The sequence below is a fragment of the Dermacentor variabilis genome, chromosome 2, assembly GCF_050947875.1.
Source record: "Dermacentor variabilis isolate Ectoservices chromosome 2, ASM5094787v1, whole genome shotgun sequence".
NCBI lineage: Eukaryota > Metazoa > Arthropoda > Arachnida > Ixodida > Ixodidae > Dermacentor > Dermacentor variabilis.
In genome coordinates, this window is record NC_134569.1 from 84,662,169 (window position 1) to 84,687,010 (window position 24,842).

At 45.1% G+C, this 24,842-nt stretch overlaps 2 protein-coding genes across 5 annotated transcripts in view; both read left to right on the top strand.

Moving 5' to 3' along the window:
* Positions 1-1,067: 1,067 nt before the first annotated feature.
* Positions 1,068-18,351, top strand: LOC142572209 (pyridoxal phosphate phosphatase PHOSPHO2-like). Of its 4 annotated transcripts, none has more exons than XM_075681160.1 (4): positions 1,068-1,484; positions 4,996-5,135; positions 8,342-8,540; positions 15,130-18,351. In XM_075681160.1, the coding sequence occupies exons 1-4, from the start codon at positions 1,443-1,445 to the stop codon at positions 15,532-15,534; spliced, it is 786 nt and encodes a 261-aa protein (XP_075537275.1). In that variant the 5' UTR covers positions 1,068-1,442; the 3' UTR covers positions 15,535-18,351. The 4 variants fall into 4 exon arrangements, with proteins under 4 accessions (XP_075537275.1, XP_075537276.1, XP_075537274.1 ...); XM_075681161.1 differs by having other exon boundaries at positions 1,069-1,305; XM_075681159.1 differs by lacking the exon at positions 1,068-1,484 and adding an exon at positions 2,409-2,954.
* Positions 18,352-23,114: 4,763 nt separating this feature from the next.
* Positions 23,115-24,842, top strand: part of LOC142572210 (D-3-phosphoglycerate dehydrogenase) — a 29,552-nt gene continuing 27,824 nt past the window's right edge. Inside the window, exons 1-3 of the mRNA XM_075681162.1 lie at positions 23,115-23,572; positions 23,964-24,115; positions 24,696-24,761. Of these exons, the coding sequence (XP_075537277.1) occupies positions 23,438-23,572; positions 23,964-24,115; positions 24,696-24,761 (353 nt within the window). The 5' untranslated portion in view covers positions 23,115-23,437. The remainder of the gene's footprint in view (positions 23,573-23,963; positions 24,116-24,695; positions 24,762-24,842) is intronic.

Consider the following 24,842-nt stretch of genomic DNA (forward strand, 5'->3'; position numbering starts at 1 on the left):
TGGGGACAGTGCCTGCTTTGCCAATACGTAACAATTAACATGATGTTTGGACATGCCAAGGCAAAATAAGATGCTCCGTGAATAACTGTCTTTAACATGCGCCCGGTTGGCTTCGTACTGCAACACAATGCATTTGCATGGCATGTCTGGTTTTTATATAGGTGCAGATATTCATACATAGCTAGTTCAAAAAGGACGTCTTGTTGGTCACAATTAATCTTGGGTACTAGGCGCGAAAACACACACGACACAAGGAAGGAGACGGGACAGAGCGCTCTGTCCCGTCTCCTTCCTTGTGTCGTTTGGGTTTTTGCGCCTAGTACCTAAGATAGCTAGTTCAAGAAAACTAATAATAGCCGTCGTCAGGATACTTATGCTTTGGTGATGAACTAAGAAGACATTGAACATGCAATCGGAGAGTATGCAAGACGTGAGCAGACGATTCCCTGTGATACAAGCTAATCATTTTTAGGCATCTGCTTTACCTTTCAATGACCACCCAGCTCAATACCAGCAAAAAACTCTACCCGCGGTACAAGTGTGTGGTATTTGGGGTCATTCGCTAATCATATATATATATATATATATATATATATTATTTTTATTTTTTTCGGCCGTTCTGTGTTTACGATATGCAAAAAAAAGTGGGCATGAAACATTTTCCTTCTACTTTTATTCGTACACGTATTCCGTTCGTACACCCACCGGTTTCCTCTGGCTGCCGGGGGGGGGGGGGGGGGGCGAAGTGTGTATTTTTGCGCGTGCGTTTCGATGATCCGGTCAGCGCTGTACGGTGGCCCGTTCTTTACGTGCACGTCCCGATCGAGATGGAAAACAAAAACATACAAATAATTGGAGACGTGCACACATGCATATGTCGTGAGACAAAAAACATGGGAACGACAGAGGCATGCGTCGTAGCTCACGGCGCAACGTCTCGTCTTGCTTGTCAGCCGAGACTGCGCGCGCGAACACGATCGTTATTCGGTCGCACGCGCGCGTGCAGCTGCAGCGAGACCTGGCGCGGTACAAATGCACGTACGTACATACGTACGTCAGAGCCCAGCAGCGGCGATTAGTCGGGCGCGCGAGTGCCGGGGCGCCAGTCGGTCTCGCTGGGCAGCCGCAAATAGAGTATAAACAACTATCGTAGTGCGACGCGCCACTCCGCTATGAGCAAATGTAACCTTGAGCTGTGTATTCCGCATTGTGTCAACAACGAGGCGCGTCGACCGACAAGTTGACGCAGTACTTCCGACTCAGTTTTATTCTTCGCGCCCCAAGCAGGTGATCTTCCGAGTGGCGGTGAGTTAAAAAGCAGTAATCGGAATAGCGGTGTAGCCCAGTTCCGACGCTCAGCTGCAGACCTGCAGAGTCGATCGAGGCGCGCTTTTCTTCTTTTTCGAAGTATGAATCATAATTCGTCAGTCTGAGGATATATAATGAACGAAGCACCCAAGAACGTGTTCACGCGGAAACTCTCGGTAAGTAATATGCATGGCGGAAGGGTGGTACTACGGAATGCCCCTATGAAGGATGAAAAGAAAGGCCCCCTCTTTTGTGTCTGAGAAAAACAGATTGGTCGTCTGCTTCTGCACTTGATTTGCTGCGCACCGGCGCCGAAAGCGAGCGCACACCTTGAAAAAAATAGGTCTATGCTCTATCGGCCTACGCCAGAGTGTGTTTCTTGCTGCGTGAATGCTGACACTTCTTGAACGTATGCTTAAACGAGTTATTAGTCGCATGATCTCGGTTTCATGTCTCTCGTGTGTCTACAGCACGCATGAGCAATCGTTAGCAGACGACAAAAAGGTAAAATAAAAAGGGGATTTTTAAAATTCTGTTCTTGTTGAAACCGAATTTATTAGTTCCTTTTAAGAACTCCTGCGATCTTTCTTTACGTTAAGCGGGAAACTATTTTTTTAATGCTTGTGCACTTTCTTTTTTTTTCTTGTTTTTTTACGAGTGTAGATGGCGTGAGGTGCTTTGCAGCAGACGGCATGCAGACGGAAACTGAGTTACATTAACAAAGCTTGCTTCTTACTCTAATGTTAGACACTTCGGCGTCTGTGTCCGTCATATGTAATTTATTGTTAAATACGTGATGTGAATCACTGCAACTTTAAGGCGTGTGGCCGTAAGCATTGGGCATAAATCGAGGCGCATCCGACCAAATCCGTAGCAATAAAAGACAAAAGCCTTACATGTTTCGGTCACCCTTTCTTTGCAATACATGTATGCTTTAACTGAATTCATATTATTGTAATAGCTACGCTACAGGTAATACCGCTTTTACGACATTTACCCGTAGAGTTTCATACAATTATTGCAGGAAACCCTATGCATTTACCCACAACATTTACAGGCTGCGCCCTCTTCTGTGCTCTCAATCTTGCTCGTTTGACAGCATGACAGGCTCGCCGCAGTAAGGCTGGTAAGGCTAGGCCTGGCTGGGCGGCTGGACCGACAAATCACCTCGCTCCTCCTCTTCGCCTCCGGATCAGCTGTTGTCAGGCGCTGTTCCGTTGTTTACGGCTCGATGCAAAAGCTGACTTTGCCCAATGCAAACGTTGCGGGCCGATAGGCCAGCACAAAAATTGGTCGTGTAATCTCGATGGAAAGTTTAAATTGACTTCCCAGTTCCATTTGCGCCTGCCGTGCAAGCGAGAAACCCTCCTCGACGGCGTTAAATTGGGGCGGTCCGCCTGTGGGCCCCGACGAGCCGTGCCATTGTCGTCAGTGTCATCCCCAAGATTGCTGCCTTCAGAGAGCGGCTGCGCCGGTCGTAAACGGTAATACCTCTGCGGACGCACAGCACAAGCATTGGAGATGGAAGATGGAAGCCCGCGACGTACCGTGGGCACCGACATATGCCTGACACAGCGGCAACGAAAATTGGAAGAGGCGGCGAAAACGCTCTCCTGTGTGCGTTTACTTTTCGGTTCTGTATTTTGGTAGGTAGCGTGAAGCTGCCAGCATGTGGAGTCAGGTTTTGCAGCCGTAAAGGATATATAACGATCCAATGCGGCCGGCGTTCAGCGCGGCACTGTCAAACAACCGACCGGCGCCTGTAACTGTTTTGGTCCGTCATTTTCCAGTTGTCAGAATGCAATATTGCCGCTGTCACGATACCGGTGGTAGCCATGCAGTTCGTTGCTGGAAGTTTTAAGCACATTTTTATTGTTAAACATACACTGACAAACGGCGTGTTCTAGACGTGCCTGTACGCTTTCACGTATATAGTCGGGTCGTTCATATTCTTGGAAGTAGGGCGCCCTGCTTTCAGCTTCGTGGTGTTTCTTTAGCACACAAAAAGGTGTCTTGTAAATAGCACTGAAAGGCGAAGTTTTCGCGATTTGCGGAGTTCAAGGCTAAAATTGTTTCGCCGGTCACTAGTTGATTCCGGCTTTTGTTGATGCAACTCGTGAATGCTATTGGCTTATTAGACCTTGTGAAAGTACAGGTAACGCGAAAAGTGCACTGAGGGAAAAATACATTGCAGTGTTCTGGTGCTGGTAAATTTTTCAGCACAGTGTTATGTCTTTGCACGGGACAGCTTGTTAAACTTGGCATTGTTTTTGTTATCTTCCACCGCAGTCTTCAATGTAACGTAAACTGAATAGTCTTGCAATCGTATTTCATTTTAGCGATAATTACAGTGGGAGGTATGTTTCCAGCCCTCCCTTCCACCCTAAGAAAGGAAAGGAGGAAAACCTGCACATAGGCAGCCGTGTTGTATTTCTGTCTCCTAGTACGCTTTGCATTAGCTTTGGGCGACTTTTGCAGTGTAAGCTTTTCTGCACCAAGTTAACACACTCTGTAAGCAACAGAAGTGAACACACAAACTGAAGCAAAGTCTGTGAATTGCCACTGAGTTGTACAGATCAGCTGCGCTTTCAGCACTTTGCACTATGCTGTGGTGTCTAGGTGGCGATGGCACGCTGCTTCTATACATAAGGTCACTGGTTCAATTCCTAGCGGCAGTGGTCACATGCCGATGAGGACAAAATCTAAAAGCACTTGTGTGGTGAGCATTGGGTGTCATTACGGGACCTTAGGTGGCATAATCTAGCCTTCCCTGACGTCTCTTGCATCTCCTGTGCTATTTTTCAAGCCCTGTTAATCTCTCCAGCTTTGTTTAACAAACACTTGGCTTCTTGTAATGGTCTTATATATGATGCTTATGACAGCATGGACCAGTTTAGTTTTAGTCAGTTGGCACAGCAGTCATAAAAATTGTCTGCTGTTTAATCACTATGTCTCTTACTCGTGGTGTCACGAAATTGAAGGGCACATCCTACTCGAAGTGTCTGTTAAACTTCTTTACTGTGTGCAAATGACTTGCTGAATGCTGGACAGTGTGGCTGGAAAAGCCTAAAATGGGGGCACTTGAGAGTTCCTGCTAAAGTAACCTGTAGGCAACTATTAATCATGAGAATTCATAGTGTCGTTGCCTTGTGAGCCTAAAGGTGAAGCTGGTAGTACTCTGTGGAAGCTTGTGTTTCTTTTTTTTTTTTCAATGATTGTTGTAGCACTTAGCAGTGTCAGCTGAGCTGCAAATAAAATGAAGTGTGTGTTAAACTACGTAAGCTACTAGTTAGTGATGCTTGCTTGTTTGCATTAATTCAGGCTAGTGAATGTACTTGCTTTGAAAACTTGCCACTTGTAACAGCACATAGGAGCACCTTGCATTGCGTTGTGTTGGGTCTTGACTGAAGATATGAGGAAAGCTCTACATTAACCTTAAATGAACAAGAACTTCTGCCTGTAGTTTGCATTGCTTGGTGTAGTTATCTTCCAGTGCAAAAAAGAAACAGCAGGACTGTGCTTTCTGTGTGAAGAGCCTCAAGAAACCACTGTGGCTCAGGCACGTTCCGAGATTCAGCCGCCGCTGAAGGCCAAATTAACCGCTGTTAAAAAGGTTTCCCTGAAGTATTACTGTGCAGAAAAATGGTACCGCTGAAATTACTGCTGATGTGGCGACTGTCTTTGCAGGCCAAAGTCATGAGGAAGCATCTCATTGTCTTTGACTTTGATCACACAATCATTGATGCCAACAGCGATGTGTACATCCAGAAGCTAGCCCCGAATGGCGAGCTACCTCCAGAAATCAAGGAGCGCTACACTCCAAATGGGTAAAAACATTGTTTTGAACTGCTGTTTGGAGGATTTAGATTGCTTGAGCTATGGTTTTCTTCTGTGTTCCCTATTAAAACTTCACTTTGGTTCTCTAAAGAAGGGGTCTCAAAACATGGTGGCCACTGCTGCATGCCGAATATGCAATTTCGTGCAGGCTGCACTGCTACTTTTTGGGGGCAACAGAAGTCTTGAATTAAAGCTTAGGCAGCATAAAAGGAAGAGGTGATGAAAACATGGTAGCTATTCGAACCCAGCACAAGTGCATTGCTGGCCATGTGATCTTGGGCCCAAGCACTGAAGGAATATTCCTTGCAGACAAAAAATGGAAAATGGCAAAATTAGTCTGCTTTATTGGTGTTAACCAGTGAAGAGATTATTCTGCCTTCGCAATATAGAAAATCAGCTGTGCTAACACAGACACCAGTAGTATGAAAGGAACAACATGCTCATTCTACTTGTGTTCGTGTTTGCACGCCTGTCTTTCTATACCGTGAATTCCCCACTGAATTCCTCAATTTTCAGTAGTACTTGTACTCACCATTGTCACTTAGTGTCGTATGCTTGTAATGAGAAAGAGGGCACTGATATTAGGATCGGTCCAGTGCTTGCAGGAGTGGCTAATCAAAGAGCACTGTACATAATTGAATAAGCACACCCTTATGTCTAATATAGTACAGGCTAGTCTTAAAATAAAAGTGGCTGGAATTGGGAGGTTTGCAAGTATGACTGATAACTTGGTTGATACAGTATGGGTAAAATTTATGATCTCTAGAGAAGCCCTTCTCCTGTAGTGAATTTAATCCTCACATGGTCCTCACACGAAGCTATAATCGTTGAGGCCGTGAGACAAAATGACCAGTAGAGAACAAATTAGCCCTCATTTTTCAGCTGTTCAAAGTGATGCCATCATTTCATTGGCACATCGTCAAATTTATTTAACTGAAGCATCGCACAGTAACCCGCTGCAGTTGCTTAGTGGCTGTGATGTTGGGCTGCTAAGCATGAGGTCACGGGATCAAATCCTGGCCATGGCGGCCGCATCTTGACGGGGGCAAAATACAAAAACACCCATGTACTTATATTTAGTTGTACGTTAAAGAACCCCAGGTGGTTCAAATTTCCGGAGCCCTCCACTAAGGCGTGCTTCATAATCAGATCATGGTTTTGGCGCATAAAGGCCCCATAATTAAATCATCACACAGTGACAAAGGTGTGTGCAGTTAGTGGGGAGCTGGCTAACTTCTGCAAAAGGTGACTGTGTGCTCCACGGTTCAACAAAAGCATTATTGGCACATTCAGCGGTCAAGCAACAAGGGAACTGTACAACAGGTTTTGTATCCCATGGAGGTTGACAGGCAAGCCATGCAATGCATCCATTCCCATGAAGTACCATCTGAACTGACACGTTCCACTTGCTCAGTACATTTGGGCCTTGTCAAAACACAGTCACAATCAACATGAAAATACTTTCTTTCGGTATTTTGATGCGAAAGTATAAAATAGCTAATTGAACAAAAAAGTTAGTGTCCGCCATCTATAGCATCCTAAATTCCCATTGGCTGCTATGCCACGTCATGAGCTACGCCTCAACGGCTGTGACGCCATTGCACGAGCGTGCGTCGACAGAACAAAGTGGATGAAATGGAATGCCAGCTCGCCAGGTGTTGCGTGAAGGGAGAGGACATCGCCGCAAGGCTACGTCACCTTCACTCTCGGAAGCCTGTGTTATCGATTTGTTCCTTGTCTGCACAAACTCTAGCCTGCATTCTAACTGCGCCTTGGTAAGGCCAAATAAAAATGCACCAAGTGTCTCGATGCACTCGCTTGCCCACATGGAGTTCGTAACTCGGAAGGACTGCTCAGCAGTGTTCAGTTGGATAATGCTTTTACATTCGCAACTAATACATGCTTAGGTGTCCTTGGGTTTCCTTTTGTAAGAATATGTTTGTTATATGCTTATATTAGCAAGAAATGTGTTGGAATTACTTGGTTATATCTAATGCCTTGTTATATCCAAGTTCACTGTATTGAGATTCAACTGTAGCAATATCTTAATATGTGGTGCCTAAAAACCTACGATTCCTTTTCCTCTGTAATGCATTTTTGTACATGCCTCCTGCTACTCCTCTGCAGTAAACTTCTAAGTCCAGCATTCATCCTGTGATTTTCTTTGTCCTCCCTTTGAGTGCTGGTTAATCACAATGTCAGGTTTGGAATGTGTATGTCAGTGTTGACCAGCTGTATGCACTTCATGCACCTAGTAAGTGGACGGTATTAACACACATTTCAGATTTTCTTTTTATAGCTACTTAATGAACTTAAAGCCGATTTCATACATATATTTATTCTCAGTATGACTGGTTTTATGTTTTAGCCCAGGCATATGAGACTTCTTTGATGGACATAAATCCTTGTAGTGCAACTGCCGATATCATCCTTCTCTATGGTGGCTTACACCTGCGCTGATTGGTGGAAAACAAAGCCATGTCAATTCAGCAGTACGATACTGCATGACTTTCTTTTGCGCTTCCAATGTCAAGTGAGCTGCAATCATCTTGTCCAGGCAGGGGAAATAGTAAAGGGTGGTCCGTGGGATTTCCAGAAAATAATAGGATAATGTACTATGCAAATTCAACCAGATATGTTTTGTTTACCATCAGTTTGAGAAGCTTAGCACCTTTTTAGCATGTCAGTTCTGAAGTTTGGCCACCACATGCATTGCTGAAGGGGTTTCGAGCATTGTTCTTGCATCCATGAAAAAATGTTGATTATATATTGTTTGCATCCATGAAAAAATGTTGATCATATATTGCATTATGTTTAGTGCTTTATTTTCACTTGCATTCAAGCACTGCAAAATTTGACAGTTTTGTAGATGCTATAGTAAGAGTTATCAGTGATTTCCATTGTTTACAACCTGCAGTGATGCACCAGTCTTGTGTTGTTGAAGTATAGTATGCTTCTTGTTGAAAATGAGTTCCACCATTAGTTGTATTGCAGTTATTATGGAGGTGGATGAATGCTTGACTGTGGTAAACCTCTTTTTTAATGGTTGCTCTAAAATGTGTGTGACATGCGTCAGGAGCTGCATTTTGCATTGAGTGACATGCTTACTAATCCAACAGCATACAGTGGTTCTGCTTCTTACATATTCAGAATAACAATTTATTCTTACGGCTTGCACCATTTTTTCCTTCTGCAGATGGACTCCATTCATGCGTGCTGTGTTCCACTTCCTGTATGACAGCCATGTGCAGCCAGACGATATTTTAGATTGCCTACTTGAGATCAAGTTTGTGGATGGCATCATTGATCTGCTCAAGCAACTGCACAAGGCCGGTGGCTTTGAAGTGGTCATTATATCAGACTCAAACTCTGTCTTCATCGAGCACATCATGCAGGTGAGTCTATAGCGAAATACATTTGCCTTTATTCTCTTTCTTGCATGAACTGGCACATACTGCTTTCTCTGCAGTCACCAAGGTGCTTTAGCTTATTGTGTTAGTAACCTATTCTATGCAGAGTTGAAGTGTTTAGACAGAGCAGAGCATATGCAACTTTCTATTGTAACGGCTCAGGCTAGTTGGTAACCAATTTTAGTCACCCTTTATTATTAACGCATGCAATTATGAAAGGTAAAGATTTTCGCCCACCTATAGCTTTAAAGCTACAAACAAAACTTGTGTGGGTTTTTCAGTAAGAAAGCTTTGCAGCTGAAAAAAAAATCTGAAATTCATGGCTTTATGCTACACTTTGGTTGATTACAATATTTTCCCTTCATGAAACTTCCCGCACTTCATGGATTTCTGCAGAACTGACTTGCCATATTCAGTGTTCCCTGCACTTTTAAGTTAATTCAGCCTCGCCCTGCAATCTGCTAGCCTCCTGGTTAGCTCGAATGGTAGAGCGACCACCCTAGCAAGGCGCCAATCCCATGTTCGATCCCCTGTCCAGGATGAATTTGTCTTCTGCTGCATAGCTTTCTTTATGAGTGGGTTTCCTTGGCAACTTCATGCCACACTTGGGTGGGCGACTGTATTTGCTTTACTTGGTATCGCTTGGTATACAGCTGCATTTCTGCAGAACTGAGTTGCCATGTTTGTGTGCTTGCTCCTTTCTGCTTTGTTGGTTCAGTTGTGCAGAGTTGTTCCCATGCAGCCGTCATGCTTGTTTAACTGGGTATTGAAAATATTGTGCCAGACAAAATGTAACAGGCTTGTTTCAGAGGACCACTGGCAGTAAAATTTGTTTTTGATATTATGCTTTAAAGGGTCCCAGCACCGCCTTTCTTTGAAACCTCAAGAATGCCTTGGAATGAGTATGGTGCCTTCCGCGAATGTTACCAAAATAATTTTTCAAAAAGACCTAGTGCGAGCATAGATACTAAGAGTGCAATATTTACCTTTCTCATTCTCCCTCAATGTCCACTGTTCTGAAGGATCAGGGCAACGCCGGTGACGAGGCATTGTCGATGGCAGTACACCACCTATGGTGTTAGATAGACTGGTTTCGGTGTTGTTTCTTCTTTTAGCGGAAATTTACAGGCACTCGTAGGAAGACATACTTCACTGTGCTGCAGTATGACTAGATAGTTGCGTGCAACAGCTTTTTCTCGTACGAAGTGGCATCAGTAGGACATTTTCTTTCACTTATTTCTACGGCAACACACAATTTCCAAGGCTGGAACTAAATGTTGATGTAATGTTCACCCGCGCGAGTAGCTGAACGCCACACTCCAGACTCGCTTTGAAAGGATTCCTAATGTAATAAGCGACGACTATAATAGCGACACACCTTGAAGGTGTACAACTCGGGAACCAGACAACCTGATGCCATCAGATGTCGTCAGGTGCACGGGCTGGCTCGCATCATCACACCTGAGTCACATCACCCACAGATACGAATCAGCATGCGGTTGTCAATGGTGAGAGGGCTCATCGTGGCACCCCGCTGCAGCAGTGCTGTCTACGCTGTGCATCAACTGTAGTGCATAATGTTTGGTGCTTCCCGTGTGCGCGACAAGGCTGGAGTACGCACGCCGCTTGCGCTCCCATCTGGTTGTGCTGCATGCATGGTGTGGACCAGCTTTGTCCTGCAGGGATAGTAGCCAAATACAGATTGCACCTTTTGATGCAATGTTAGTAGCTCAACATGAAGCAATGTATGCCAAGGCATCTAGCCAGGAGGGGCCGGGAGTGAGCATGCACTGGTGCTTGTCCCTTGTAGATGCTAACCGCCATTCCTTGCAAGGCGCAGCTGGCATAGGGGGCATGTGGTCTTGGGTTAAGTTGCTTGTGGTTTGAGGGTAGCTGATTGTACTAGACAGATCAATATTAGTGAGACCTGAAGGCTACGAAAACGATAAGAAGAAATTTGAAATGCAGATTTTTGCTTACTTAAGCCTGTAAAATTAACTACTTCATTTTGTATACGCGGTAAAAGTAGGGGGAAGTGCTCTGGTCAAAACATCCTTCTTGATTGATGTCAGCTATAGGCCAATAACAGCCATCTATGGGAATCTGCTATGTGATGAGATGTGGCACTGGTAGGCAGCTTCAAAATTGGTGAGGAGGAGGCCTCTATTTAAAAAGACAGTGTTGAAGGAAAAGGTAAACTTGTGCTCAGCTTGTGAGCTCCGCATGGCACGCATGACTGCAAAATTTGGCTGGGATGTTCACAGCAGTGTATACCATCTGCACACTGTTTTCTCACCAAGCCCAAGGGGTGGTTTAGACCCCTTTAATGATTTGCTTTGTGTCTGATAACCATGGAATTAAGCCGTAAATGTGCCATTGTGACAAATAACCAGTAGTATTTTTAATTATTATCAGTTCTAGTGTCCATAATAAATGAGCACCGCGTCATGGTGTTTGCAACTGAATCGAGCACGTGGGCTCAAAAACCGGTAACATTGAGCAGCATGCTTATTGAATTGCCAATTGCAATATTCGTCTGCTAGTCGCAAACATGTTACATTATGGAGTCGGCGTCAGATTCGTGGTCAGCATCATTTAGGTGAAACCAACTTTGTGCAAGTTGGAATCACTGGCATCGTGGATGTAGCAGGTAATTTTCAGTTTGGCTCCTGCCAGCAAGTTGAAAATTCACAGCATGAAGTCGAAAACTGCGAGAGTAGCAAGTCAAAAATTCACACCACAGCGAGCATTGATGAAGATGAAAACATGTGCAATGGCCATCGCAAAGTGAACCGAGCAAATTCAACTGCTCTTTCCTGGTGCCCATTCAGTCCAACCGTTGTTGCAAGTTGACCCACTGTTGCCGGGAACCCAAGTGAGAAAACAATTAAAATTATATATGGCTGCTTCAATGCCATATTTTTGCTTCGTTAAACACTGCTGTGCCCCACACCGATGCCCCGTCATGCTGGTGTGTTCAGAACTTTTCATACTACTGCTGCACATGATAGAATTTCACGTGGCATCCTTCACACAATGCTTGCCCTTCAATTTTGCCGCATACTATGATTCAGTACACAAACGGTAGGCGTGTGAGCAAGTGAGCAGCACATAGGCTCCAGCCAGATCTGGCATCTCTGCATGTATATATGAACAGAAGACTTCGTGTCCTCGTTGAGAAGTAAAAAAAAAAAATCTTTGCATCACGCTCATTCATTTTACATAGAACATTTCAATAAAAGTGTACCACTATGAGCAACAAACACTTCACAAAGGTGTGCCGTCCTCTGACGTATGGCACCAATGATAGCCGCTGATCGAGCCAGTAGGCCTACTTGCTGGCCACTGTAGCCAACGACACTTGTGGTCTGGCTGCAGTTTATCATGTAGAGTGCTTATTTTTGGCCAACAATATTAACACTTGTACAATTGCGTCATGCTGTAATAAATCTAACTCTCAATATTCAGATTCTCAATATTGTTTTCTCAAAGAGCAAATGTGTAAGCCAGGCAAGACACCTCATCGAGACTGTTGGTGTATGCTGTCCGTCTGCAAGACTAAATGCACTGGCATCACGGCTCCCAATCATGCCAATGTTTTAGTACTGGACACTGGTTGGGAGAACAGGTGCACTTTCATCATAACATTATTATGCTAGGTACTGTTTCATGTCAGAAATTGTAGCCAGTTTTTGTGCCTCCATGAGTGGCAATAGACACGAACGCCTCAGTTGTGGTGATGGACCAGCAAAGAATTGACATGCTGTCAGTGCCAGCCCTGTCATTCATCTCGTGCAAACTGTATGAGTTGGTTGTTTGTATGCTGTCGTTTCAATGCAGGATTACATCGTAACTTTGGAAATTGGTTGGTTGTAGTAGTTGATAAAAGTCGGATGCTGGATCATGCCAGATGTCTCCTCAGATGTGAGCAGATGACCAGCCCAACATCGATGTGAAGAAGCAGCATCCTGTCATGGTCTGTGCAAGTATCCCTATCCAGGACATTGACAATATTTGTGGAGATGGCAAAGCGTCGGAGAGAGCCAAGCAGCCACTAAACATGTTACATTGATGATGATGTCGCGAGGTGGTGCAGCTTGAGATGAGGCACGTGTGCTGACTTTAAAACCAAATTGAAATATGTTCATGCAATGTTTTCCGTTAATACTTGGCCAGAGGAACCTGTGTATACCGAGAAATCAAACAACATACACATCTCGAGTTTGGAATTTTGTGTCATTGGTCCTTTAAAGGGGCCCTCAAACACTTTTCAAGCCGCTGGTTTTCGGTTGCGGGTTGTGCTGATTGATTGTTTGAGAGATGAACGCAACAAGAATGGCAGCGATAGGTGTGTACAGTACAGAGTTATTCAGCCAAGAAAGTTAAAAATACAAAAAAAAATATGCATGCCTCAAATCAGATTTTGCGCAGTCGTCGTTCCCCATTTCTTTCACCCACTGATGTAACTCCTCGCTGCCAGTGGTAAGGGCCTGAAGCACCTAGGGAGCAGAAGTTTGCACTCCGTGGTTGCCTACATGTTCTGCGTTCACGGATTATGGTTGCTTCACTGTGCTGATGACGCTGGTCGAGCAACCTGGGGCTGCACGACGTCTCTTCTTCAGTTGCTCTTAGTTCAGTGCAGCACTGCAAACAATAAAAATGGTGCGAAAACAATTATGCACTGAGCTGAGAACCTGCACCACGTGGGCAAAATGCAAAATGAGGCAGCAAGGCGACAAGGTTGCTCACGAGTGTACAAAAGTGAGAAGCTTTTGTGCTCAGAGGCCAGAGGTATGCCACTATACCAAAGGCGAAAGAACAGCCAGCGCCCCTACCTAGTTTCTTGGCTTCAGTGATCTCTTTTATAGCCGTGTCTATTCGGATCAATATAAAGATTACAACAAACAAAAATGTAATCTATTCATAATTGATTACGTCTCATTCAATGGTCACCTGCATAATTTTGCCTTTTCTTCTCCAACTACGTGAGGCTGCACCCAGCGTACTACATGCATGCTCATTCAAACATTGCATGCCTGAGTTGGTAACTTGCCTTGTACTGAGTGTGCTACAACAGTACTCACCAATGCATATTGTCGTCTCCTACACTGCATTTGCCTGCGCGTTCTAGCTGTACATGCCTTGTGCCTGCCACGTCTCACAAGTGGCAGCAAGCACTGATGCCTGGCTAGACACCTTGGTAGACATCACTTTGTATTGAGCTATTGACAGTGCTTCAAAATGCACAATCTGGATTTGGCTACTACCCGTCAGTCAAGCTGTTGAAGGACAAAGCCAGTCCGCACTACAAAGCACGGTCAGACTGGAGCACACGAGCACGCACTCCAGCCCTGCTGTGTGCATGGAAAACATTCCGCGTTTCCCTATATTACGCATGACAGTTGCGTGTAGCGTAGATACGGTGGCCACCATGAGGTGGTGCAATGAGCCCTTTCGCTGGTGGAATGCTCTGATTAGTCTCTCTGGGTGACAGGTGTGTGGCGATGCAGGGCAGCTGAAGCCACTGATCTCTACTATAGTGAGCAAAACACAGTAGAGATCAGTGACTGGAGCGCCCACCTTGTGCCGCGGAAGTGCCGTACATGCCTGAATCGGAGGTAGCGTTGTGAAGAAAGACAAAAGAAAGTGCCCAACTTTTGCACTGGGCCTTGCCTCCTTGCCATCTTTCTTGTGTAGCTTCCAGTGTGTGAGTAGAGATGAACTGATAGAGAAAGCTATGCATCGATGCAATAACTACCTTTAACTCCACTTAATCTTGAAGGATTAGACAAAATTTTATGGCAGGAGATTTATAAGGTGACATCCTTTAATAGCGGTGAGGCTGTTCTACGACTAGTTAGGAAAGTGTTTCAGCACCCTTTTAAGGCAGCAGTTCATGCACGTTTTAGAAAGGCTAATTGGAAAATTAGAATTAAAGGAAACCTAAGCACTTATTACGAGTTGTGAATGAAGAAGCATTAATGTCCTATTGAACGGCACTGAGTAGTCAGAGTTTTGTACTGTGAGCAATGTACCATAGCGGTATGTGCTGCCCGAGCCAGTAAGCAGCAGCAGCCTACCGTGCCAACGCCTCATGCCACCGACGTGGTGATGCTCTCTCCCCTCACGGAACACCTAACGCACTACTGCCGCAGCAGGTGTTCCCTCTCGCCTGCTATGCTCTGCCGAGGAGCACTCGTGCAAAGAGCAAGAATGACATGGCATCATGTAGATGCCCTCTCCCCTCACGCAACACCTGGCGTGCTACTGTGGCAGCAGGTGTTCCCTTTACCCCCCCCTCTGCTCCATCAAGGTGCAGCTCATGATGCAGCATCACAGCCAATGGCAATGCTAGTTTAGGTTCCCTTTCGCTGCTGCAGATGACACATGCTGGCTTTTTTGCTCAATAGGCCGCTTGATGCTTTTGCATCAAAAGCAGCTGTAAAGGTTGTGCCTCACATGATGGCAACTGGAGAGCCACCACAGGACTGCTTCTCAAGGCCTGTGCAGTTCATTGGCTATAACATGCTTCTCTTCTGCACCCACAATCCATTGCTCCTCCTCCTTCTCACAGGCCTCTGGAGTGCGGCCCCTGGTGCATGAAATCTTCACCAACTACGCAGTTTTTGATGCCAACGGCTGTCTTCAAATCAGCGAGTACCACATGCAGAACTGGTGCAAACTTAGTTCGGTGAACCTCTGCAAGGGCTCAATCATGGAGGAGTACCTGGAGCGACGGCGAAAGCAGGGCGTAAACTTTGACACGGTCTCATATGTTGGCGATGGCAACAATGACCTCTGCCCATGCCTACGGCTACGGCCCTGCGACCTCATTTTTCCCCGTGCTGACTACCCACTTGCCAAGCAACTTGCCAAGGACCCCGAACAGGCCAAGGCCAAGGTGCACTCTTGGAGGACAGGATTGGACATTGCAAATGTCCTTCTCAAAAACTGTGTCGTCAACAATGTGACTGAGTAGTATGAAGCAGCAAGGAAGTACCATTGCGCCGTCCTCTTCCCCTATGCACTTACCTGTGTGTGTGCTTTGAAACATTAATCCTTTTCTATCAGCTGTCATTCCTGTTCCTGAAGTTTTACTGTGCCTGTTTGGAGTCGCTGCTTTGGCCAAGCAGTGTTACGGAGGTTAGTTACACAAAAGGGAGGAAGTACCAAAGATAACTTCCTTCGCGCGCATAAATACCGAGGCATGTTACATGCATCGCAGGTCACGAGAGATTCGTAGTTGGGGCACAGCTCTACGCAGCTGTGAGCAAAGGTGGGCCCACTTGTGGGCAGTAACTACATTTTAGCTCATGCTAAACAGTCATGATTAGGGAGACATTTTCACTGTTCTTGCAACAAAATCTTAAGGTTAAGTGTGTCTGACATTGTGTGCATTAACAAGCTTACTTCAGTAATTCTATGTAAAAATGTACATTGCCCTGAAAATTTCTGGTCAATCAACTACTTATGCCACTAATAGTGTGGCTGGCAGACTGTTTTGCCCACTTCAGAACAAAAGCAGCACATTGCATGTGTCAAAATTTTTGCACATTAAATTACTATGTGACGCACATTAGTTTGATAAAAGCCATCAAACATGATGCCATCAAACAAGCTGTGAGCATGTCTTATTTTGTAGTAAACCTAATTAAGCAGCAGTCAGATATTTGTAAACCTTTGCACAGCCATGTTCATTTATTTGAAGGAGTCTTTAACTCCTTTAGAGACAAGGTAGTAGCATAGTGCTTTACCTCGACAAAATCATTGTCCACTGCATTACTCTCTTGGTGTTCGCTGCAGTGCGCAATGGCCACCTTGATTTCGTGATTTTTCTTGCGTGCTGTATCCAACATGTTCAATGGCTATGTCAGTCTGCATAAATTTGAACCTATGCAAGGGTTCAAAATTGCACTTAACAGTTCGTGTTATTTATCACCATCAACATGCCCATGGCAACTAGTTTGAGCATCTGTGCCATGGCGTCATATCTCTCCTCAAAATGATCGCAGAGAATGTGCGAGTAATGCTGTTTAGTGTTTTGATCAAGTGCGTGTTACGTCTAAACACTCTCTGTTGGAAATGCCATTTTCAGTTTTAGGGGGATGAGCAGTCTCATCGTGTATTCCTCTGGTCGTTTCTGAGGAGCTACCATAGTACTCAAGTAAGCGCTGCAATCGCTTGGATTTTGCTAATCTAAATTTCTCATTGGAGCTCCATACTGGGTTTGAGTGGAATTTGTTGCCTGTAGCCGACATAAATGACTGCGACTTGCAATACCATCCCTGCAGTGCGGCCAGAGAGAGCTATTTCAGTCAGGTTGTGTTGGGGTGGGTGCATAAGGCTACAGGCATTCAAAGTGGCAGGTGAACCTTAAATCAATAGACAAAGAGTATTTTCCACAACAGACATATAAAGGGGCTCCATATTGACCAGTTGAATTCTGTGTTGGCGGGTGCAAGGAAGTACAGTGCTTATTCTAACTTCTAAATTCGAAATGTTGGTAGGACCTTCTTTCTTGCTGCTCAAATCTTAGCTGAGGGCTCGGTGCAAGTCGGAGAATGTCGTGCAAGGAATGCTACTCAAGGGAGAGAGGCCCAAGAACCATTGGCGCTCTTGCTCGCGCTGTGTTTTTGGCGGCCCCTTCCTGCTCGGTACCTGTGGTTTGGATGACACTTTGAATGCAAGTGCTTGTGTGTGTGAGTGTAAGAATCCTGGGCTGTTTCTACTCCCAGTGGTGAAGAAGGATGCCTTACAGGCACTTGTTTGCTAACAGTGTTTTCTTTTTTTAAAGATTTGTGCGTTTATCTTTCAGATCTGGGACAATCCCTGTGACTGGTCAAGTAGGCTGCCCCCTCATTTTAGGAGTGCTGCACTAACAAAATAGCTAAACCCTTTAAGTGTGTCACATTGTATGTCATGGAACTCATTCTGTTTATGAGAAGCAAAATTGAAAGGGGAAGGGGGGCTTTTTAGTTGAGCTTGAACAAAATGGCCTTTTACAAGTTTGCTTCCAAAGATCTACACTTTTTTTCCTAACCTATGCACATTTGTGAAAATGCAGCTCACATGTCAGCGTTTTTGCAATGTTGAAGGCATGTATTGAGTACGTGTAAGAAGCGTGTATTTTGGGATGGTGCACATTTGTGCATTTCGTTGCCAACAGTGGCAGGTCTGGTTTGAACTGTATGTGGTATGTGGTTTGGATGTGACAACTTGCTGCAGCTGATCATTGCAGAAGCATGAAAGAAAAGGCAAGGCAGGAGGCATTGAGGATACATCATTCTGTATAATGCCTATTCGCTTCCAACAGATTCCTGCAATCAAAGATATAGCTGCACTGGTCGTGTCACTGCCAGATGCACACGATTGGAAAAACGTTTGTAGGCTTGATTGTGCATTGGTTCAGCAAAAATGTACGCCAAAGAAGAGCTTGTTGATGATCTCTTTATCTAGTTTAGCCTGAACAATCTACCTCCTCCTGCAACCAGCTGCTGCAGAGGGAGAGAGAATGATGCTAGGTCATGTGAATTACCATAGTTGTGAGTTTATGGTTGGCAAATCCAACACAAGTTTGTCAAAGGAGCTTGTCACGGCAGGGTTGGCATATAGTATTGCTTAGGCTTGTCTTTCGAGCAGCTATCTTTTTATACAAGTTTTAGAAGCTTATGTATGAAATCGAGTTGGTGGTGTTAACACTTATTGTATGTGCATATTGCTTGACGTATGCACCCTGCCTATTCATGTCTGTTCAGAATGCAAGTGAGAAAATAAAAACATTCCTTTACAAAGTTTGGTTTTGAATGCTACTATCCAGCTCAGTGAAAGAAAAAAACAAAAGAATCAATATGAGCCGCAATTTTGCAGCGACGTTCATCGCTGATAAAACACTAAAAATTGTTCTAGCCAATGCTCTAGCTTAATATGAAACCTGCGTTATAACGAAGGGGCGGTAGCCGCTGAACGCGAATTTGTAGATATGTGCATTTGTTAAAATGTGCATCTGCCGGCACTGTCAGGGCCATGACACTACGCGTTTATGTATGAATCGTAGAGAAGATCGAGCAAGCCGCACAACATTGCTCTAGTGGAACTGCAGAGCGCTATCCATAGGCGCCGACTACGGGGGGCTCTGGGGCCCGAGCCCCCTCCAGAGTTCTTTTTTTGGGGCGGGAGGGGGGGCTGAGCGCCCCCCCCCCCCCCCACCGTTCCCACACACACACCTAAAGTGCCGTTACCAGAGCTTTGTCACCCACATCATTTCAGGTTTCTTCAAACTTTCCTTGACCTTGTCACTTGAAATTTTACTGGGGCTAATAACTTACAGCATCATTGTTGTCGCAGATGTCCATGGCATTAAATTCATACTTTCGCTTTACTTCTGCAAATCCTGAGAACAGGAGGACACGTGCATTAGAAGCACTAGCGGCGGCTGCCTCATCCGTTTTTTCTCACTTCAACATGCTTTTAAATTTCCACCGTAAACTCCATGTTCATACACAATATATTTAAATATGCACACAGGACAAATTTCATTATATTTTTGAAAGAGAAGGAGGTAGCCAATTGACACTTATTTCTAAAGGTACGGATAGCCTATGCCTAAAGAATGAATACATTGCTGTTTGTTCACCACACTTCAGATTGCTTTGCATGCTTTTTTGACCAAGAAAAAAACCTATAGACGTCAGTGACCCTTTCGGCAGAGACAATGCACGTGAACGTTCTGTGTCTCGCTATTGCTTCTCTTTCCAGAAAGCAATGCTCATGACTCATTACAAAAGATTATAATTTACGACATTTATAAGGTATGGAAACATCGTCAATTGCATGCGAAGGTCATAAATATATTGTTATGTGTAGCTGGAATACTATATACAATTTATTTACAGGGAAGCTAACGGAACGCCAAAATGGTGACGCTATATCAAGCGGGCCCATGTCGTCTTCTTCCTACTCAGTGCAGCCTCACTGTGGCGGCTGTTGCATAGCATCACCCCCGGCGGTAGAAGCACTGTCCCGGTGCTTAATCTACGCATCTGCGGTGAAAGGTCTCTGGTATGGCTTTAGTCTCGCCACGTGAACGATGTCTCTTGCAGCCAACGATGATGCTGATGACAGGTCGGCGGGGATGACTTCATACGTGACATCGGTCACTTGTCGCACCACAATATACAAGGTGTCCCAATTAACTATCCTGCACCAAGATTTCAAAAAAGAGCAATGCTTTAATTGAAGAAAACCTAATGCATATTGTTTACAGTACAGTGGAGTAGCTGCCAGTAACATGTTCATTATTGATATTTAATTAAGCCATTGTAATTAATTATCTAACTGGAGACATACTATCATAATTATCAATGTGTCACTGAGCATTTGAATGCACAGCCAAGGGACATCTAACTGCGGTATAATTAGTGATGTACTAATTGCGTACTAATTTTTTCCCGACTGATAAACCCCACAAAATATGGAGAATACCACGTGACTGCGCTCCCACCCAGATCACAAAGCAGCGCCCTCAAACAGGCTTCACCTGAATTATCCAGAACGAAATAAAGGAAATAAAAACATTGTGATCAAGCTATTGCTTTATCTGCCGCGTCTCGGCCGGAGTAACACGTCACGTTTGGTGTTGGAAACAAGCTGCGATAGCTGTTGTCTTAGCGTAGTTAAAGTGCAAGGATATATATATTTTTTTTTCCCACAATACCTACCACCACAAAAGCGAATTGACAATGTCAGTGCAAAGGTTTAAAGGTGCGTTTTGTTTCGTCCTAGTCGCCATATGTTTCTCTAATGAGCGGAAGGTAAACATGATCCTCGCCTTGGGATCTGCAAATGGCAACAAGAGCAAGGCCGCAGATATATATACCAGTCATGGAAGTGTGGTGGTAGACAAAATGCATTGACTATCATTATAAATCACGAAAACCCGAGACAAACGAGCAGCTTCAAGAAACAGCGGCAGAGGACTCCAGTTTTGAGTCCTAGCCTACGCACGGATGTTCTAGCATTTATGGCCTCAAGCCCTCATGCTAGCGTCAGGGATGTGGCCGCCCAGGTACCAATTTCCAAGTCATCAGTTGGGCGGACTCTAAATGACGGCGTTTCACCTGTACCACCTTAACCAGCACCAATGCTTAGCAGATAGGGACCTGTAGAATTGTCTAGATTTCTCTAATTAGGTCCTCACAAAAGTCGATGAGTCACCGGACTTTTTGAGCAACATCATGTGCACAGATGAAGCTAATTTTTGCAGAAACACCTAGGTAAGTTTGCATAATGCACATTATTGGAGGGACTCCAATCTACACTTGGTAAAGCACAATCGGCACCCGTACCAATGGTTGCTCAATGTGCGGTTCGGAATTTACGCCGGTGCTATAATGGGTCCCATCTTCTTCGATCACACACTGACTGGACAGCGTCACATGGACAAAACCCTTGGAGGAATGGTGGATGAGTTTCCCAGCAAAGTCAGTCCCACTGTCCCGTCTTCCACTTCTGTGGTATCAGCAAGATGGGGCACCCGCACACAGCTGCAGCCGAGCACGAAACTGGCTGGATGCGACTTTTCATACGCAATAGATCGGAAGGCACGGGCTTGTAAATTGGCCGGCTAGGTAATCTGACCTCTCTCCACTCGATTTTTTTCTTTGGGGTTATGTGAAAGATTGTGCTTACATGATCAAGATGAACATCAGATTAGTTTAAGGCAAGGATAATGATTGTCTGCCATAGAATTCCGGTATCGGTCACCAAGAAAGCCTCTGAAAATGTGATAAAACGGACACAGTACTGCATAGCTGCAAAAAAAGGAAACCTATTCGAACATGTCGTCTAGGCTGGTATTCAAACGGAGCTTACAAATTCATAAATACTAACGGCACACTGCAATATGATGCCCCCCCCCCCCTCGACATCTGATTGCCAATTTGGCTAATTTAGAAGTGGTATACTCACTTTCTTGAACGCAGCTGTTTTGCCTTTTCTATACACATTGGTTGCTTCCCATTCTGTTTATTTTGCTTTTTTTTTTACACGAACCTGTTCTTGCAGCACGTATACACTTTCATGAAAAATCAAACGGTCCCTTTAATTTGGCTTTGGTGCAAAGCAAGTTTGTGTTACGAAATATAGATTCGCGCACACTCTTTCGATGTGGTGTGAGCAAAGCCAGGATTTTGAAAGATGCTATGCCTAATACATTTCACATTTCGTGCGTGGTCAGAGCGGCACTTCGGCCACGTTATCAAGGGGCTTTTGTTATCAATGAGATCAGTCGGCCTTGAGAGACTGATAATAAGTGTGACATAGAAATGAGAGGAAGGAATAGCTGTGAAACCTGCTGCTGCTGCTCCTTCCATACCATTATCAAAGTCATGCACGGTCTCTTCGGGTTTGTGACTGGCAATGCAGTTGCTTTCAATCAGCTTATTTGAGGGCACTGCTTTATGATGCGGGTGGGAGCGCACTCGTGTGGCATTTTTCATACTTCGCGATGTTTCTTTGGCAGTCAGAAAAAATTGTGCGTAATTAGTAAGTCGCTGGAAATACTGCAGTTCGATGTCATTTTGGGGTGCCTACAAATGCCTCATTAAAGCTTTGAAAATGAGGCATTTGTAGGCACCCCAAAATGAGATCTAACTGCAGTATTTTCATCGACGTACTAATTGCGTATAATTGAGTTACAAAATTGCGTACAAGATGAGTTAGATAATCCATTGTAATTACCGAATTAAATCTCACTAACGAAAAAATTACTGGTGGCTACTAAACTGTACTGGAAACAATATGCACTAGGTTTTCTTTGCATAACGCAACTACTCCTTTTTTAAGTCTTGGTGCATGATAGTTGGGGAACGCTGTAATTCACTCAGTAACCGAAATGAGGCCAAGCCGGATTCACTCGAAATAAGAATCAACAGCAGTCGATCATGCACAGCAGCCCTTCACAGAAAAAGAAAAAAAAGAAAAAGAGAGAAAGGTTGCGGTTTTGCCCGAAAGGCGAAGCAATATTAGTGATGGCGAAGTATAAGACAATATGAAGGAAGATTATACTGCCCAGAGGACTCGGGCTGTGAAATTGAACTGTCTCCTACTATGAGGTCTTGTATATACTCATATGACGCTGTCACTTTAGCGCTCAATTTTTCGAGGTCACACGAAGTTTCTTCAATTCAATGTGTGTGTGTGTGTGTGTGTGTGTGTACACACACACACACAAAGCTGTGGAGCCCCCAGCCCCGCTCCCCGGAAAAATGAAAACTCTCCGCCTATGGTGCTATCGGTCAGCCGACTGTCTGATCAACAGGATGACGCAGCATAAGCAGTGTTCAAGTGTCCGCTTTTCGCCTCCTTACAGTAGTGATAACGCGTTTTTTATAAGCGAGCGCGAACCGCGCCGAGATAAAATGCAGTGCGCTAGGCATCCGATGCTCTTATCGCGAGCCATGCTTTCTCGCTGCCCGCCGTCTCTAGTGATAAGCACAATTAAGTAAGCGAGCCGTCTCTCCGGCTTGCCCGCGTGCCTGACGAAACGGAAGGCATAGTCTGTGGGTCTGTGACGCGTCTACACTACGGGTGCCCACAGACACTGCCTTCCGTAGCTCCCTCGCCTCTGTCGTGTCGAATATTCGTGTCGTGGTTGGCTGCTTAGCGAAGGGCCGCTCGCTCGGACCGGTCCTTCCCCACTCTGCCCATTCGCCCCGGCAAACGTCACCCGCACGCGACGACAGTAGGCTGTTGTATCTTGGGGGCTCGCATACACGCGTTCATCCGCAACACCACGTCGCACGCACGTACGCACTCTCCGACTTTTAGCATTTTCGACTTTTCGCATTTTTGTTACCGGGAGTGGAACACTACAGAGCGGCATCATGGCGTTAGCAATTAAGAAGGTCCTCATCAGCGACGCGGTCGATGCTTCCTGCGTCAAGATCCTCGAAAACCACGGCGTCCAAGTGACGCTCAAGACCGACCACACCAAGCCCGAGCTGCTGGAAGCGATCCAGGTACAGTGTACTAGAATAATCCGGGTAATCAACAGAACTGCAAGCGCATGCACGCTGGGGCAACGCCCCATACGTAAATCGCACAAGCTAATGCCGACTGCTTTTATCGAAAGTATACAAATAAAAAAAAAATCCGTGTGCCACGTTGTCTTTAACACGTGCCACGAACTCGTAGGGAGTCGTTCAGTTTAGTGTTATTGTAGTCTTTTGCGTAAGTAATCTGCATGTTTCAAACGGGCCCCGCGAATGTTTAAAGTGCACAGAACATGAAGGCGGCACGCATGGCATCTTGTATGACAGCAAAAGCAAAAAAGCTGGAAAGTTTTGCAGTTCACGAACGCGGCTGTCGCTGGCTTTATTATTGTTTTGTTTTGTTTTTTTCGCCACGAAGGGCTACGACGGTCTCATCGTACGATCGGCCACGAAAGTGACGAGCGATGTTATCAAAGCCGCACAATCACTCAAGGTCATTGGACGCGCCGGCACGGGTGTCGACAACATCGACTGCGATGCTGCCACGAGACAGGGAATCCTTGTCATCAAGTGAGTGAGCCACACCGGGCCAACACAGATCACAAATAGACAAAGATAAGGGCGAAAGGCCTCGGAGATGCGTTGATGATGGGACGTACCATACGCAATAACCACGAGGGCAATGTCCGGCAGTATCTTGCTATTTGCTTCACCAAATACCGTTTTTGCGGCCCGTGCCGCACATCCAAACTGCCCTTTGGAAAGCTTTGAAAATGATAATTAGCATATACATAAGGGCCATATTAGTGTTGCTTTGTATTATGAAAAACATATTATATTAAATGGCATACACAGCGTTGCTACAGTGAACCAGTATTCTAGTACGCTGTAGCATTGCTCACAGCAGTACCTCTGCACTTGCCAAAGGTAACATGAGATATGTGATCTCCATAAATTTTCACACAGGTCTAGCTGTACACAGTATAGCGAATTAAGGGATACAAGAAAATGCCACTGGTGAAGCAGCCGCAGGCAAAGAAAAACGTAATGGGCAACATACCTTATTGTGTCAGAGTTGGTGCCCTGTAACTGCCGTGGTAATTGAGTTCAGGAAACCAAATAGTCACAGAGTCTGATCGCTTTTTTGCAGTGCTCCTGGCGGCAATACTCTCAGTGCAGCTGAACTGACATGCGCCATGATCATCACTCTCTCTAGGTAACTATAAGGCCATTTAAACCAGCATTTCTTTTCCATAGGACTGTTTCTTTCTGCAGTGTCTTGAGTACACTCCTTGAG